The following is a 16,543-nucleotide window of genomic DNA, read 5'->3' as shown; positions in this document are numbered from 1 at the left end:
TCAGCGGGGACTGCCGGGGGGGTCCTGCGTTCTGCAGCTTGGCAACCGCCTCCTCCGTGTTCTGCAGCTCGGGGCAGCGGCGGGGGGTGCGTCCTGCGGCAGCTGCAGGGCTCCGTCCCGCCCGCTGTCCCCGCGACTCCGTACTGCTGTCCCAGGCGGAGTGGACTCGGGGAGGGCCCAGCCTCCGTGCTCCGCCCCTGGCCCGGCAGGACCCGGCTCGGCGCGCCCTCGGCAGAAAGCCCTCCTCCCCGGCCAAGGTAGAGGAAGTTGGGCTCCCGCCTGGCTGGGAGGCGGGAGGGAGCCCGCTCCTGTTGTTTTCCGCCGGCGGGAGTGGGCAGGCAGGCGCAGGGGGCGGGGTGCGCCCTCCCTCCGCGGCCAGGGCGCTCGGGAGCCGGGACCCGAGCCTGCAGCCGAGCGCCGCTCCCAGCCCCGGACACCCGGCTCAGCCAAGCATCCTTCCTGGGGGCCGAGAAAGTGGGGCCACTCTGCCGTTCCGAGGACCTGAGAGGAGCCCTTGGTCCCCGGGGCCCCGGTGCCCTGGGGCGCACACGTCCAGCCCAGCCTGAGCCTGCATTTCCTGAGCCGGGATCTGGGGCGAGATGGCCGCAGGCGGCGGTGCGCCCGAGCCCCGCGTCCTCGTCTGCCTCGGGGCGCTCCTGGCCGGCTGGGTCGCCTTAGGTAAGGGGCCGCGATCTGGAGGGAAAAGTTGAGTTTTCCCAGTCAGCGGTGGGGAGGGGACAGCGAGGGACCAAATTCCCTCCGACTCCGCTTGGATCCGTGGTGGCCGCAGCCTAGAAGCCGCCCCAGGAGGGTCTTGGTTTCCTGCTTGCAGCTCGGCGGTCTTTGCAGGAAGGAATTTTCCCGGGCGCCCGGTGCGGGGCGAGATACCCCTAGCCTCCTGGGGTGGGCAGCCGGTGAGGCTGCAGAGGACCCGAGCCGAGGTGCAGGGGAAAATAAAGAGGCACGTGTGCCGGGAAAGTGATTTTTTTTTTTAAGCGTCGGATGTAAATTCGCTTTCTGGTTTTATTAATACCTGATACGCTGGTGCTCAAACTCGAGACTCCCACTTTATTTTTCTCCTCCCTCTGCCCAAGGTTGAACTCGCCTTACACCTGTAACCGGTGGACTTCCCTACACACCTTTTCAAGTCTTCCTATGCTGACCAGCGCCTTCAAAGCGGGGTCTTCCGCCTTTACTTTTGGAAAAGCTTTTTATTTTGAAATACTTGGCAGACTTACAAAAGACTTCCCCTCACACTTGACATGATTGATAAAAGGTCTGAAATGCTTCATCTATGGTCTGCTTTGCTACGAAAAAAGAATTGGGGGGTGCTTACAAAAATATGTAGAATGTAAAAAGATTGAAATATATATAATATATATATGAATATATATATATGAATTTAATTCACCAGCATGCCTACTGTGCGTGCCTGCTGTGCGCTGGGAGTGTGACAAGCTGGGAGGTAGCTGGGGTGCAGGGAGAGGAGGTGGAGCCAGGAGGTAGTGAAGTTTGCCAGGATGCAGGCAGAGCCCTACTTTTTGTGTTCCCGGGTATGCTCTACCCAGCTGGTCTCCTCTTGCACGTTGCTGGAGATGAGTTGTAAATTATGCTGGAGCTTCCTAGCAGCAAGTACCAAAAGTTCCTAATTGTTAGGCTCCTACAATTTTATTTTGCTTTTTTTTTTTTTTAAACCAACCGTTTAAAAACAATAACATCTCTAGGTTTCCAGTTTATCTGGAAAAATCTGAAGGTCTGGCAACACGGGGCCTGCTTTCCCAGTTGGAACTGGGCAGTGGTCATCCTTTTATCTAGGGCACGTGAGCCCAAATTTGTTCCACCTCTCCCTGTTGTAATATTTGCCCCCCTACCTTCAGTCATGGGTGTTACCTGCTGGCCCTCCAGGCATTTGGCTGAGTAATCACTGTGCTGGGGTGTGTGTGGCAGGGGAGAAGGACAGTTTCTGGACGTGAAAGGTGGTCGTCAAGTATTCCCATCTCCCAAGCTGTTGGCACTGTTTCCTGCAAGATGAACACCAGGAACCTGGGAAGACAGAAGAACCCTGGGATGAAGTCATCCTGCTGGAATGACCCGGCATTCAGGCTGACTGCCGCCCGCCCCATGGGGAACCTATCTCCACTGCTATGGCCAGCTATTTTTTTCGAGCCAGGCTTTCGCTCTGTTGCCCAGGCTGGAGTGCAGTGGCGCAATCACTGCACTGATCCTCCCACCTCAGCCTAGAAGTAGCTGGGACTACAGGCATGTGCCACCACGCCTAGCTAATTTCTAAATTTTTTTTGTAGAGATAGGGTCTCTACAATTGCTTGAGCCCAGGCTGGTCTTAAGCTCCTGGACTCAGGCGATCCTCCTGTCTCAGCCTCCCAAAGTGTTAGGATTACGGATGTGAGCCACTGTGTTGGGCCTTTGCCCAGCTATTTTGATGCCCAGACCTGCTTCACCTTTGTGTATGGTGCCAGGGGGCTTCCTGAGCTTGGTGTATTTTTGTTGTGTGTTTGTTTTTTAAGTTGGGAGTTGTTTGCAGGGGGGGGGAAATTGTCTTTCTCCTGACATTCAACGCCAGACAACTTATATGCATCCACTAGCTACCTTGGATTGTAAATCCTAGGTTATTCTTGGGAAAAGTTGCTTAAAAAAATAAATAAATGGGCCGGGCGCGGTGGCTCAAGCCTGTAATCCCAGCACTTTGGGAGGCCGAGACGGGCGGATCACGAGGTCAGGAGATCGAGACCATCCTGGCTAACACGGTGAAACACCGTCTCTACTGAAAATACGAAAAACTAGCCGGGCGAGGTGGCGGGCGCCTGTAGTCCCAGCTACTCGGGAGGCTGAGGCAGGAGAATGGCGTAAACCCGGGAGGCGGAGCTTGCAGTGAGCTGAGATCCGGTCACTGCACTGCAGCCTGGGTGACAGAGCGAGACTCCGTCTCAAAAAAAAAAACAACAACAACAACAAAAAAAATAAATGTTTGGGTATAACTCTTACTCTGTAAATAATAATACATGGGCAGCATCAGGGAGTTTATATTACTCCCTCTTCTGTTCCCTATTATGCATTTAAGGTTGGGGGCAAGAAGGACCCTCTGGACACCATATAAATGATCTCTAAAATTGTTACTATATTTTATCATTGCATCCTGTCTGGAGACCAAAGTGACCTGAGTGACAATCCCACATCTCCCAGTGATTTGCTTGGGACTTTAAGTGAATAATTTAATCTTCCTAAATCTCAATTTTCTCAATAGTAAAGTGAGGAGGTATAGGATTGCCAGGCAAGAACTACCCCTTCCATGTCTATGTCAGACATCACTAATCGATGACTGTGTTCTTTTCCACTGAGCCAAGACTCAAACTCATCGTCAACCCAGCCCATAGGGCAGTCACAGATCTGGACTAGATGATCTCCAAAGGCACCTTCACATACGGTGGTTTAAAAAAGAATGGAGTAAGCCAAGCCAGGAGAAGCCTTCAAATGGTTTCTTTTGTGATCATGTCATTCTATGCGTTGGAGGAGAAGACAATGTTAGCTGAAGTTTCACCAGGGCTTTTTTCCAAGCCACTGTTCCTGTATTTCCTTGCCAAGGAGTTAGGCAAGGGGCAGGTCTGCAGGTCGCATGTTGCATCTGTAACTCTAAAGTTCATCTTCCTTTCTATCGTGGGGGTTGCCACTGGAGAATTTGGGTTCTCAGTCCTAATAATTTAAAAAGAATTCTTGGCCGGGCGCGGTGGCTACCGCCTGTAATCCCAGCACTTCCGGAGGCCGAGGCGGGCGGATTACCTGAGGTCAGGAGTTCAAGACCGGCCTGGCCAACATGGTGAAACGCATCTCTACAAAAATTCAAAAAATTAGCGGGACATGATGGCGGGTGCCTGTAATCCCAGCTACTCAGGAGACTGAGGCGGGAGAATTGCTTGAACCCGGAAGGCAGAGGTTGTAGTAAGCTGAGATTGAGCCATTGCACTCCAGCCTGAGCAACAGAGTGAGACTTCATCTCAAAAAATAAATGAAGACATAAAAAGAATTCTTACCTGCTCTTTTTTTTTTTTTTTTCCCGAGACAGAGTCTTTTTCTGTTACCCAGGCTGGAATGCAGTGGGGTGATCTTGGCTCATTGCAACCTCCACCTCCCCAGTACAAGTGATTCTCCTGCCTCAGCCTCCTGAGTAGGTGGGATTACAGGCATGTGCCACCACGCCTGGCTAATTTTTTGTATTTTTAGTAGAAACTGGGTTTCACCATGTTAGCCAGGCTGGTCTCGAGCTCCTGACCTCAGGTGATCTGCCGCCTCGGCCTCCCAAAGTGCTGGGATTATAGGCGGGAGCCACCACACTCGGCCATTCTGCTAATATTTGTGTTTTTAAGTAGCGACGAGGTTTCACCATGTTGGCCAGGCCGGTCTCGAACTCTTGACCTCAAATGATCCACCTGCCTCGGCCTCCCAAAGCGCTGGGATTACAGGTGTGAGCCATCGCCCCCGGCCCTCACCTGCTTTTTAAAGTGATTGTTCAGAAGCATTTCTTGCTGTTTTGGAATCTCTATCATTAGATGACATTCTCCACCTTTCAGCAAGTGGCTTAGTTTTTAAAATTTGGTTTTTTTTCTCCATCCTGACTTGGCTCAAAAGTCTTTTGGGAATGGTGTGGCCAAAATGGTGAGAGAATCAGAACTTCTTGGGGTCCAGGCTGACTTCAGATCTCTCAAAGGGAGCCCTTCTAACCAGACAAGAGGCCAAATACAGATAATGATCACTCTTTCACTTAAACGGGAAGGATTGCCAGGGGCAGGTGGCAGTTTATTTTTTCTATAACAGCTGTATTCAGATACAATTTACATGCCACAAAATTCACCCTTTTAAAGTGTACGACTCAGGGAATTTTAGTGTATTCCAGGGTTACATAGCCATCACCACTAATTCATCATTTTTATCACCCCAACAGGTTCTGCCTGTCTTCCTATTCCTGCAGCCTCTTTGTATTTGGGTCTTGATTGTGGAGGGGGCTGGACAATTGTGAAACTTCTCAGCAAAATGGGTTGCATTTGCTTCTTGTTACCTAGTGACAGTCTAATGCCCGGTAGCACCTGTCAGTCTTTTTTATGAGACAGGGTCGGCTGGATGCGGTGGCTCACGCCTGTAATCCCAGCACTTTGGGAGCCCGAAGTGGGTCTGAGTGGAATGCTTGAGTTCAGGAGTTCAAGACCAGCCTGGGCAACATAGTGAGACCTCCCCCCCCCCACCCCCTGCCCCATCTCTAAAAAAGAAAAAAAAAATTATTTACATTAAACAAACAAAAAAAGAGACAGGGTATCTCTCTGTTGCCCAGGCTGGAGTGCAGTGTCACGATCGTGGCTCACTGCAGCTTCAGTCTCCTGGATTCAAGTGATCCTCCCACCTCAGCCTCCCAAAGCCCTGGGATTATAGGCCTGAGCCACCACACCTGGACACCTGTCAGTCTTGAGTGGTCATCAGAATCACCTGGAGGGCTTGTTAAACCACAGATGCTGGACCAGGTGTAGTGGATCACTCCTGTAATCCCAGCACTTTGGGAGGCTGAGGTGGGAGGATTGCTTGAAGTCAGGAGTTCAGGACTGTCCAGGACAGCAGAGTGAGACCCACCCCACCCCCCATCTCTTTAAAAAAAAAAAAAAAAGTTAAATAATTGCTGATTTGTTCAAAATAAACAAATAAATAAAACAAAAAGGGCTGCTGCTCTCCCAGTTTCTGATTTGGGTGTTTTGGGGTGAGGTTTGATAATTTGTGTTTCTAACACTCTGCGGCCGCTGATCTGGGCTTTTGAACATGTTTGCCTGGGAACCCATCCTCACCTTTCCTTGGCTGATTCTACTTGTCCATCAGATCTCAGTTTGGCTTCCTGGGGGAAGTGTTTCCTGACATTTGCCCTAGTTGGACTTAGGAGCCCTTTCTCTGAGGCCTTATCTTGGTGTTTATCACACTGCATTGTAATTGCCAGTTTATTGTCTCTTTTCTTCACTAGACTGTGAACTCTTGGAGGTTTCTGTGTGTTGTGTCCACCATGGGGTTCCCAGTGCCTTGCCCAATGTGGGCACACAGTCCCTACTGCCAGCCCATTCTTGCGTGGAGCTTCTGAGAGAACTTGAACTCTAGGGCCGTTTGAGATGGGGGGAGAGGGAGAGGCAGAGAGAGCAGCAGGACAGTGGAAGCAAAGCCAAAGCCCTCTTCTTTCTACCCCTTCTGGGTTTCTAGGCAAATAAAGCCACTTGGGTTCTCTATGAATTATTGATCGCCACAGTAATGCTGTGTCAGAAACAACCCCAAAATGACAGTAGTGCTTATTACCCACAGGCCTGGGTGGTTGGTTAGGTGGCTCTGCTGACCCGCCTGGGGATCAATGACTAGCTGAAGGCTGATCTAGAATGGGCCAAGCTGGAGCCGTTGAGACAACTTGGGTCTGTACCATGTAGTTTATTTATTTATTTATTTATTTATTTGAGACAGAGTTTCGCTCTTGTCGCCCAGGCTGGAGTGCAGTGGCACAATACCAGCTCACTGCAACCTCTGTCTCCTGGGTTCAAGTGATTCCCCTGCCTCAGCCTTCCAAGTAGCTGGATTACAGGTACCTGCCACCACACCCAGCTAAGTTTTTGTATTTTTAGTAGAGACGAGGTTTCACCACGTTGGCCAGGCTGGTCTCCAACTCCTGAGCTCAGGTGATCTGCCTGCCTCGGCCTCCCATAGTGCTGGGATTACAGGCATGGAGCCTGGCCTTTTGTTGTTGTTTTTTTCTTGTTTTTGAGACAGTCTTGCCCTGTCAACCAGGCTGCAGTGCAGTGGACAATCTTGGCTCACCGTAATCTCTGCCTCCTGGGTTCAAGTGATTCTCGTGCCTCAGCCTCCTGAGTAGCTGGGACTACAGGTGTGCACCACCATGCCTGGCTAATTTTTGCATTTTTAGCAGAGACGAGGTTTCACCATGTTGACCAGGCTAGTCTCAAATTTCTAGCCTCAAGTGAAACCGTCTCCCTCGGCTTCCCAGAGTGCTGGAATTACAGGCATGAGCCACTGCTCCCGGCCTCATTGCAGTTTTGATTTGCATTTCTCTAGTGATTATAGACAAGCGCTTTAAAGCCTCTGCTTGTGTCACATTCCCCAACATCCCATTGGCCAAAACAGGTCTCATGGCTGAGTCCTCACTAAGAATGGGATGGCCCCCTGGTGATGTGTGGCATGGATGGTGAGGGGCATGGATGATGGGCAGGCTGGCTGGGCAACTGGGGCTATATTTGTTACCTACTACAAGTTCATTATTGTCAGTGACTGGCCAAGAGTCTCAACATACCAGAGGTTCTGTATGTGTTTTTTGTTTGTTTGTTTTTGTTTTGAGACAGAGTCTCGCTTTGTCACCCAGCCTGGAGTGCAGTGGCACAATCTCGGCTCACTGCAACCTCCACCTCCCAGGTTGAAACAATTCTCCCACCGTAGCTTCCCGAGTAGCTGGGATTACAAGCATGCACCACCACGCCTGGCTGATTTTTGTATTTTTAGTAGAAACGGGGTTTTACCGTGTTGGCCAGGCTGGTCTGGAACTCCTCACCTCAGGAGATCTGCCTGTCTTGTACTCCCAAAGTACTGGGATTACAGGTGTGAGCCGCTATGCCCAGCTGCTCTGTATGTGTTACTGCATCTTAAGAACACATACGGTCAGGTGTGGTGGCTCATGCCTGTAATCCCAGCACTTTGGGAGGCCGAGGCGGGCGGATCAAGCAATTCTCCTGCCTCAGACTCCCAAATAGCTGGGACTACAGGTGCACGCCACCATGCCCAGCTAATTTTTAGTTTTTGTTTTTGTTTTTGAGACAGAGTTTCCCTCTTGTTGCCCAGGCTGGAGTGCAATGGCGCGATCTCAGCTCACCACAACCTCCGCCTCATAGTTTCAAGTGATTTTCCTGCCTCAGCCTCCCTAGTAGCTGGGATTACAGGCATGTGCCACCATGCCCAGCTAATTTTGTATTTTGAGTAGAGGCAGGGTTTCTCCATGTTAGTCAGGCTGGTCTCGAACTCCTGACCCCAGGTGAAACACCCGCCTCGGCCTCCCAAAGTGCTGGGATTACAGGCGTGAGGCACCGCGCCCAGCCACAATTTTTTGTATTTTTAATAGAGATGGGGTTTCACCATGTTGGCCAGGATGGTCTCAATGTTTTGACCTTGTGATCTGCCCGCCTCGGTCTCCCAAAGTGCTGGGGGCATGAGCCTGACCTTTCCTGAGGTCAAGAGTTCCAGACCAGCCTGGCCAATGTGGTGGTGAAACCCTGTCTCTACTAAAAATACAAAAACTAGCCGGGCATGGTGGCGCGTGCCTATAATCCTAGCTACTTGGGAGGCTGCCCGAGAGGCGGAGGTTTCAGTCAGCCGAGATCGTGCTATTGCACTCCAGCCTGGGCGACAGAGTGGGATTCCGTCTCAAAAAAAAAAAAAGAACATATACCTGATGAAAAAAAAAAAAAATCCTAATACAGGAGGACTGTCCAAAAAGGGACATTGTTTAGAAATTAAGAAGGGTAGTAACAGCTTGATCTTGCCTTGTACAGGATTGGAGGCTGTTGTCATTGGAGAAGTTCATGAGAATGTTACTCTGCACTGTGGCAACATCTCGGGACCGAGGGGCCTGGTGACCTGGTACCGGAATGACTCGGAGCCTGTCTTCCTTCTCTCATCCAACTCTAGCCTCCCGCCAGCTGAGCCTCGCTTCTCTCTAGTGGATGCCAGCTCCCTGCACATCAAATCGCTGGGCCTGGGAGATGAGGGGAATTACACCTGCCAGGAGATCCTGAATGTGACTCAGTGGTTCCAAGTGTGGCTGCAGGTGGCCAGTAAGTGGGGCTGGCAGGGACCGGGGCTGGAGAGGTGCTCAGAGCCTTGGAAAGGAGGAGACCATGGTCAGGAATGTGGGTTTTGGGTTCCAATGGCCTGGAATTCTTTCTGGGCCCTGCCACTTGCAAGCTGAGGGACCTCTCACACCTCTATTTCCTCACCTGTAAAATGGGGATAATTCCTGTGGCTTTGCGCAGTGGCTCATGCCTATAATCCCAGCACTTTGGGAGGCCAAGGCGGGCGGTCATCATTTGAGGTCAGGAGTTCGAGACCAGCCTGGCCAACATGGTGAAACCCCATCTCCGTTAAAAATACAAAAAATGCCTGCCGGGTGCAGTGGCTTACACCTATAATCCCAGCACTTTGGGAGGCCGAGGCAGGTGGATCACAAGGTCAAGACATGGAAACCATCCTGGCCAAGATGGTGAAACCCCGTCTCTATTAAAAATACGAAAAATTAGCTGGGCGTGATGGCATGCACCTGTAGTCCCAGCTACTTGGGAGTCTGAGGCAGGAGAATCACTAGAACCCGGGAGGCCTGGAGGTTGCAGTGAGCCGAGGTTACAGTGAGCTGAGATTGCACCACTGTACTCCAGCCTGGCAACAAAACGAGACTCGTCTCAAAACAAAAGAAAACCGCGGGCACAGTGGCTCACGCCTGTAATCCCAGCACTTTGGGAGGCCGAGACGGGCGGATCACAAGGTCAGGAGATCGAGACCATCTGGCTAACACAGTGAAACCCCGTTTCTACTAAAAAATGCAAAAAAACTAGCTGGGCGAGTTGGCGGGCGCCTGTAGTCCCAGCTACTCGGGAGGCTGAGGTAGGGAGGGAATGGTAAACCGGGGCCGAGGGCTTGCAGTGAGCTGAGATCCGACCCGCGCCCCAGCCTGGGCGACAGAGCAAGACTCCGTCTCAAAAAAAAAAAAAAAAAGAATACAAAAAATAAGCCAGGCGTGGAGTCCGGCACCTATAATCCCAGCTACTTGGGAGGCTCAGGCAGAGAATGGAGTGAACCTGGGAGGTGGAACCTTGCAATGAGCCAAGATTGCACCACTGTACTCCAGCCTGGGCGAAGAGCGAGACTCCGTCTCAAAAAAAAAAAAAAATCAGCCGGGCATGGTGGTGCATGCCTGTAATCCCTGCTACTTGAGAGGCTGAGGCAGGAGAATCGCTTGAACCTGGGAGGCAGAAGTTGCAGTGAGCCAAGATCATGCCACCACACTCCAGCTTGGGCAACAGAGCGAGAATCTGTCTCAAAAAAATAAAAATAAAAAAATATAAAAAATTCTTACTTCTTAGAATTGCTGTGAAGAATAGATACCAGTTTATAAAGTGCTTTAGGCCAGGCATGGTGGCTCATGCCTGTAATCCCAGCATTTTGGGAGGCTGAGCGGGCAGATCACCTGAGGCCAGAAGTTTGAGACCAGCCTGGCCAACATGGTGAAACCCCATCTCTAATAAAAATACAAAAATTAGCCAGGCATGGTGGTGGGTGCCTCTAATACCAGCTACTCGGGAGGCTGAGGCAAGGGAATCACTTAAACCCGGGTGGTGGAGGTTGTGGAGATCCGAGATCATGCCACTGCGCTCCAGCCTGGGCGACAGAACTAGACTCTGTCTCAGAAAAAAAGAAAAACAAATAAAGTGCTTTAAAAGGCTCCTGGCATATTAATAAGCTTTTATTTTTAGCTTGTTGTTAATATCATCTTTGCTATTAATATCATTTTATTATGTAACAAAGTTACAGTATATCATAATCAAAGCCAGGTGCAGTGGTGTGGGACTGTAGTCCTGGCTACTCAGGATTGCTTGAGTCCCGGAGCTCCAGGCTGCAATGTACCATAATTGCACCTATGAATAGCTACCACACTTCAGCCTGGGCAACACAGGGAGCCCTGCCTCTAAAAAAAACATACAGAGTCAAGTCAGACTGCCTGAATCCCAATGCAAAGGCTGTCACTGAGTTCTGTGTCACCTTGAGTAAGTAGCTTCATATCTCTGAGCTCCAGTTTTCCTCATTTCTTAATGGGGAATAATACATTGCCTGCTTTGTCGGGTGTAGTGAGCACTCTTATTTATTTTTATTTTATTTTATTATTATTATTTTTTGAGACGTAGTCTCACTCTGTTGCCCAAGCTGGAGTGCAGCTGGATGCAATCTCAGCTCACCACAACCTCCGCCTCCCGGGTTCAAGCAATTCGCCTGCCTCAGCCTCCCAAGTAGCTGGGATTACAGGTGCCCGCCACGTCACCCAGCTAATTTTTGTGTTTTTAGTAGAGATGAGGTTTCACCATGTCGGTCAGGCTGATCTTCAACTCCTGACCTCGTGATGTGTGCACTTCGGCCTCCCGAAATGCTGGTATTACAAGCGTGAGCCACCAAGTCCGGCTATAGCGAGCACTCTTATACTGCGGTGCTAAGTACAGGGCTTGGCACGAGCCACCCTTCCTATTGCACTTTCCTAAAACAGTCTATCATATCTGCTGATATACACGTATGAATTTACAGCAGGCCAGGTGTTGTGGCTCATGCCTGTAATCCCAGCACTTTGAGAGGCTGAGGCGGGAGAATCACTTGAGCCAAGAGTTTGGGACCAGCTTGGTTAACATAGTGAGACTCCACATTACAAAAAATTATTAAAAAAAAAATTTAGAGTGGGAGGTTGTAAACTACAGCCTGCTGTTGTATGGCCTGCAGATTATGAATTTTTTTTTTTTTTTTTTTTGAGATGGAGTCTCACTCTGTCACCCAGGCTAGAGTGCAGTGGCACAATCTTGGCTCACTATAAGCTCCGCCTCCCAGGTTCACGCCATTCCCCTGCCTCAGCCGCCTGAGTAGCTGGGACTGCAGGTGCCTGCCACCACGCCCAGCTGATTTTTTTTTTTTTGTATTTTTAGTAGAGACGGGGTTTCATTGTGTCAGCCAGGATGGTCTCAATCTTCTGACCTTGTGATCTGCCCGCCTTGGGCTCCCAAAGTGCTGAGATTACAGGCGTGAGCCACCATGCCCAGCCAATTGTGAATATTTTTTATATTTTTAAATGATTGAAATAAAAAGGATATTTGTGACATGAAAATCATATGAAGCCAGGTGCAGTGGGTCACGTCTGTAATCCCAGCACTTTGGGAGGCTGAGGCGGATGGATGACTTGAGCCCAGGAGTTTGAGACCAGCCCTGGCAACATTGCGAGACCCCGCTTCTACAAAAAGTGAAAAAATTAGCTGGGTGTGATGGTGTGTGCCTGTAGATCCCGCTACTCAGGAGGCTGAGGTGGGAGGATTGCTTGAGCCCATGGAGGTCGAGGCTGCAGTGAGCTGTGATCATGCCACTGCATTCCAGCCTGGGTGACAGAGCAAGACCCTGTCTCAAAAAAAAGAAAAGAAAAAAAAAACATATGAAATTCAAATGTTGGTGTTCGTAAATAAAGTTTTATTGGAATATAGCCACATTCATTCATTTACATATTATCTCTATCTTTGTTACTAACTATGGCAGAGGTGAGTGGCTGTGACATAGATCCTATGGGCTTCAAAGCCAAATTTATTTGCTCTCTGGCCCTTAACAGAGTTTGCTGGTCACTGGATTAGAAGGACATCCATGCTCTAGATTCGGGGCATGTAGTTTAGTAGACATATCCATGAGAGGCCAGGAATGGTGGCTCATGCCCATAATCCTAGCATTTTGGGAGGCTGAGGTGGGATGATTGCTTGAGCCCAGGAGTCTGAGACCAGCCTGGGCAATGTAGTGAGACCCCAGCTCTACAAAAAGTATAGAAAATAGTAATTAGCTGGGCATGGTTTCATGCACCTGTAGTCCCAGCTATTCAGGAGGCTGAGTGGAGAGGATTGCTTGAGCATGGGAGACAGAGGTTGCAGTGTGCCAAGATGGTGCCACTGTACTCCATCCTGGGCTCCAGAGTGAGATCCTGCCTCAAAATAAAAATAATAGGCCAGGTGTGGTGGCTCACGCCTGTAATCCCAGCACTTTGCGGGGCTGAGGCAGGCAGATCACCTGAGGTCAGGAGCTCACGACCAGCCTGGCTAACATGGTGAAACCCCGTTTCTACTGAAAATACCAAAAATTAGCCAGGCATGGTGGTGCACACCTGTATTCCCAGCTACTCGGGAGGCTGAGGCAAGAGAATCGCTTGAACCTGGGAGGTGGAGGTTGCAGTGAGCCGAGATTGCACCACTGCACTCCAGCCCGGGCAACAAGAATGAAACACTGTCTCAAATAATAATAATAATAAAAAAATAGAGAAATACCCATGTAATCACTTCACTGTTCTGGATCCAAGATTCCTCCTCTGTAAAACAAAGAACCTACTAATTCCTTTATTCAGCATAGATTCATTGAGAGCTTGATGCCAGACACTGGTCTGGGCACTGGGCCACAGGTGTGAGCAGCCCAGTGGGGCGGACAGATGAGAAACAAGTTAATGTGACTTTTCTGAACCATTTTAAATTGGGAGGCCACAGGGCAGATTTGGGAAGTAGTGACTTTTTTTTTTTTTTTGGGACAGAGTCTCCCTCTGTCACCCAGGCTGAGGTACGGTGGTGCCACCTTCGCTTACTGCAACCTCTGCCTCCCAGGTTCAAGCGATTCTCACACCTCAGCTACCTGAGTAGCTGGGATTACAGATGTGCACCACCACACCTGGCTATTGTATTTTCTTTCTTTTTTTTTTTTTTTTTTTTGAGACGGAGTCTTGCTCTGTCACCCAGGCTAGAGTGCAGTGGCTGGATCTCACCTCACTGCAAGCTCCTCCTCCCGGGTTCACGCCATTCTCCTGCCTCAGCCTCCCGAGTAGCTGGGACTACAGGCGCCCGCTACCTCGCCCGGCTAGTTTTTTTGTATTTTTTAGTAGAGACGGGGTTTCACCGTGTTAGCCAGGATGGTCTCGATCTCCTGACCTCGTGATCCGCCCATCTCGGCCTCCCAAAGTGCTGGGATTACAGGCTTGAGCCACCGCGCCTGGCCGGCTATTGTATTTTCAGTAGAGATGGGGTTTCTCCATGTTGGCCAGGCGTGTCTTGAACTCCTGACCTCAAGTGATCCACCTGCTTTGATCCCCCAAAAAGCTGGGATTACAGACATGAACCACTGCACCTGGCCTGGAAATAGTAACATTTAAACTGATTGGTAAATAGGGCTGGGCACAGTGGCTCATGCCTGTAATCCCAGCACTTTGAGGGGCTGAGGTGGGGTGATTGCTTGAGCCCAGGAGATCAAAGCTGCAGTAAACCATGATCATGCCACTGCGCTCCATCCTGGGTGACAGACAGAGACCCTGTCTCTGAAAAAATAAAAGGAGAAGAATTCTGCCAGCTCTCTTTTCAGGCAGAACAAGACAGGTTGAGCTGAGCGTGATGCATTCACAGATAGGGAGAAGGCTGGTGTGGCAGGGGCCTTGTGTATAAGAGGGCAGGCTGTGTGAAATACGGGAGGCCAGGCCAGACTGGGGCCAAGTAGGACCTGTGCTATGGGTTGAATTACGTCCCCCAAAAAGATATGTTGAAATCCTAACCTTTGGTGTCTACGAATGTGAGCTTATTTGGAAATAGGGTCTTTGTAGATACAATCAAGTTAAGAGGAGATCATTACGGTGAGCACTAGCCCAGGTTGACTGACATCCTTATTTTTTAATTTTTTATATTTCTGAGACAGAGTCTTACACTGTTGCCCAGGCTGGAATGCAGTGGCGTAATCTTGGTTCACTGCCACCTCCATCCCCTGTGTTCAAGCGATTCTCCTGCCTCAGCCTCCCAAGTAGCTGGGATTACAGACTCACACCACCATGCGCGGCCAATTTTTGTATTTTTAGTAGAGAAGGGGTTTCACCATGTTGGCCAGTCTGGTCTTGAACTCCTGACCTCACGTGATCTGCCTGCCTCAGCCTCCCAAAGTGCTGGGATTACAGGCGTGAGCCACTGTGCCTGGCCAGGAGTTGTGATTTTATTCTCCTGGAGCTTCCCGCAGGGGTGTGGCACCCTTTCATTAGCACATGGAAAATGTATGTGTTTGGTATCAAGTAGAGCTGATGAAATAAAATAGGGAAGACAATCGGAGGTATACAAAGTCGGTGACCAGAACCAGGGTGGCGACAGTAGCCTTGGTGAAAATGCACAGGTTTGGAAAATATTTTGGAAGGAGACCAGCAGGACTCGCTGGTGGATCGGAAGTGGAGGATAAAGGAATGAGAGACCTCCAGGACACCTCTCGGGTTTTGGATGATGTCTAAGGTTTCTGCCAGTTCTCAAAGATTAGGGTGTCATCCATCAGGGCAGTGTTTCTGTGTCTGGAGATGCCGTAGATAAATTCCTGGGTGATGCCAGGAATGAAGGCGGTGCATAAAAAATGTCACCCATCTTGGCCCCACTGTTTGTTTCCTACTGTGAGCCCATGGCAACTGCTGGCTGGTCTCCCTCAGTCCTCCTGCCCAAAGTAATTAGTCATCCCTTCCTGTCCATCTCATCAATGAATAAGTTTATCTTTTTATTTTTTTTCTTTTTGAGACGGAGTCTCGCTCTGTCGCCCAGGCTGGAGTGCAGTGGCCAGATCTCAGCTCACTGCAAGCTCCGCCTCCCGGGTTTACGCCATTCTCCTGCCTCAGCCTCATGAGTAGCTGGGACTACAGGCGCCCGCCACGTCGCCTGGCTAGTTTTTTGTATTTTTTAGTAGAGACGGGGTTTCACCGTGTTAGCCAGGATGGTCTCGATCTCCTGACTTCGTGATCCACCTGTCTCGGCCTTCCAAAGTGCTGGGATTACAGGATTGAGCCACCGTGCCCGGCCCAATAACTTTATCTTTTATCCACAGTGGAGTAAGGTGACATTGCAACTTTTTGTTTCTTTATCATCACTCTCTTTAGTTTTTTATTTTTTATTTTTTCATTTTTTTGAGACGGGATCTTGCTCTGTCGCCCAGGCTGGAGTGCGGTGGCACCATCTCGGCTCACTGCAAGCTCCACCTCCCAAGTTCATGCCAATTCTCCTGCCTCAGCCTCTCGAGTAGCTGGGACTACAGGCGCCCACCACCACGTCCGGCTAATTTTTTGTATTTTTAGTAGAGACGGAGTTTCACCGTGTTAGCCCGTATGGTCTTGATCTCCTGACCTCGTGATCGGCCCGCCTCAGCCTCCCAAAGTGCTGGGATTACAGGTGTGAGCCACCGCGCCCGGCCACTCTCTTTAGTTTGTGATGACTTGAACAGACACTGATTTGTTAATAATTGGCTAAGTTTATTGGAGGATGGACTAGTTTTGTTATTGCCCTTTAGGGAGATAAAGGCAAGGTCTTGTTACAATGAACGTGAACTTACATCTTTAAAAATGTCACTGAACTCTTGGCTGGGCGCAGCGGCTCACGCCTGTAATCCCAGCACTTTGGGAGGCTGAGGCGGATGGATCACTTGAGGTCAGGAATTTGAGACCAGCCTGGCCAACATGGTGAAACTCCATCTCTACTAAAAATACAAAACTTAGTCAGGGTTGGTGATGCGCACCTGTGATCCTAGATATTTGGGAGGCTGAGGCACAAGAATCGCTTCAACTGGGGAGGTGGAGGTTGCAGTGAGCTGAGATTGCACCACTGCACTCCAGCCTGGGTGACAGAGCAAGACTCTGTCTCAACCAAAAAAAAAAAAAAAAAAAGAAAAGAAATAAAAACGTCATTGA

The 16,543-nt window shown here is 49.9% G+C and overlaps 1 protein-coding gene across 3 annotated transcripts in view; it reads left to right on the top strand.

Moving 5' to 3' along the window:
• The first annotated feature begins 261 nt into the window (after nucleotides 1-261).
• VSIG10 (V-set and immunoglobulin domain containing 10) overlaps nucleotides 262-16,543 on the top strand; it is a 48,170-nt gene continuing 31,888 nt past the window's right edge. For 2 of the 3 annotated variants that reach the window (XM_031650805.1, XM_031650804.1), the window contains exon 1: nucleotides 8,466-8,864. In XM_031650805.1, the coding sequence (XP_031506665.1) occupies nucleotides 8,483-8,864 (382 nt within the window). In that variant the 5' untranslated portion in view covers nucleotides 8,466-8,482. Of the gene's footprint in view, nucleotides 679-8,465; nucleotides 8,865-16,543 lie in introns of those variants that run through there. The other variant, XM_003907225.4, reaches the window with a different exon arrangement.

The sequence above is a fragment of the Papio anubis genome, chromosome 9 (genome assembly GCF_008728515.1).
Source record: "Papio anubis isolate 15944 chromosome 9, Panubis1.0, whole genome shotgun sequence".
Taxonomy (NCBI): domain Eukaryota; kingdom Metazoa; phylum Chordata; class Mammalia; order Primates; family Cercopithecidae; genus Papio; species Papio anubis.
This window is presented reverse-complemented; position numbering and strand designations above follow the sequence as displayed.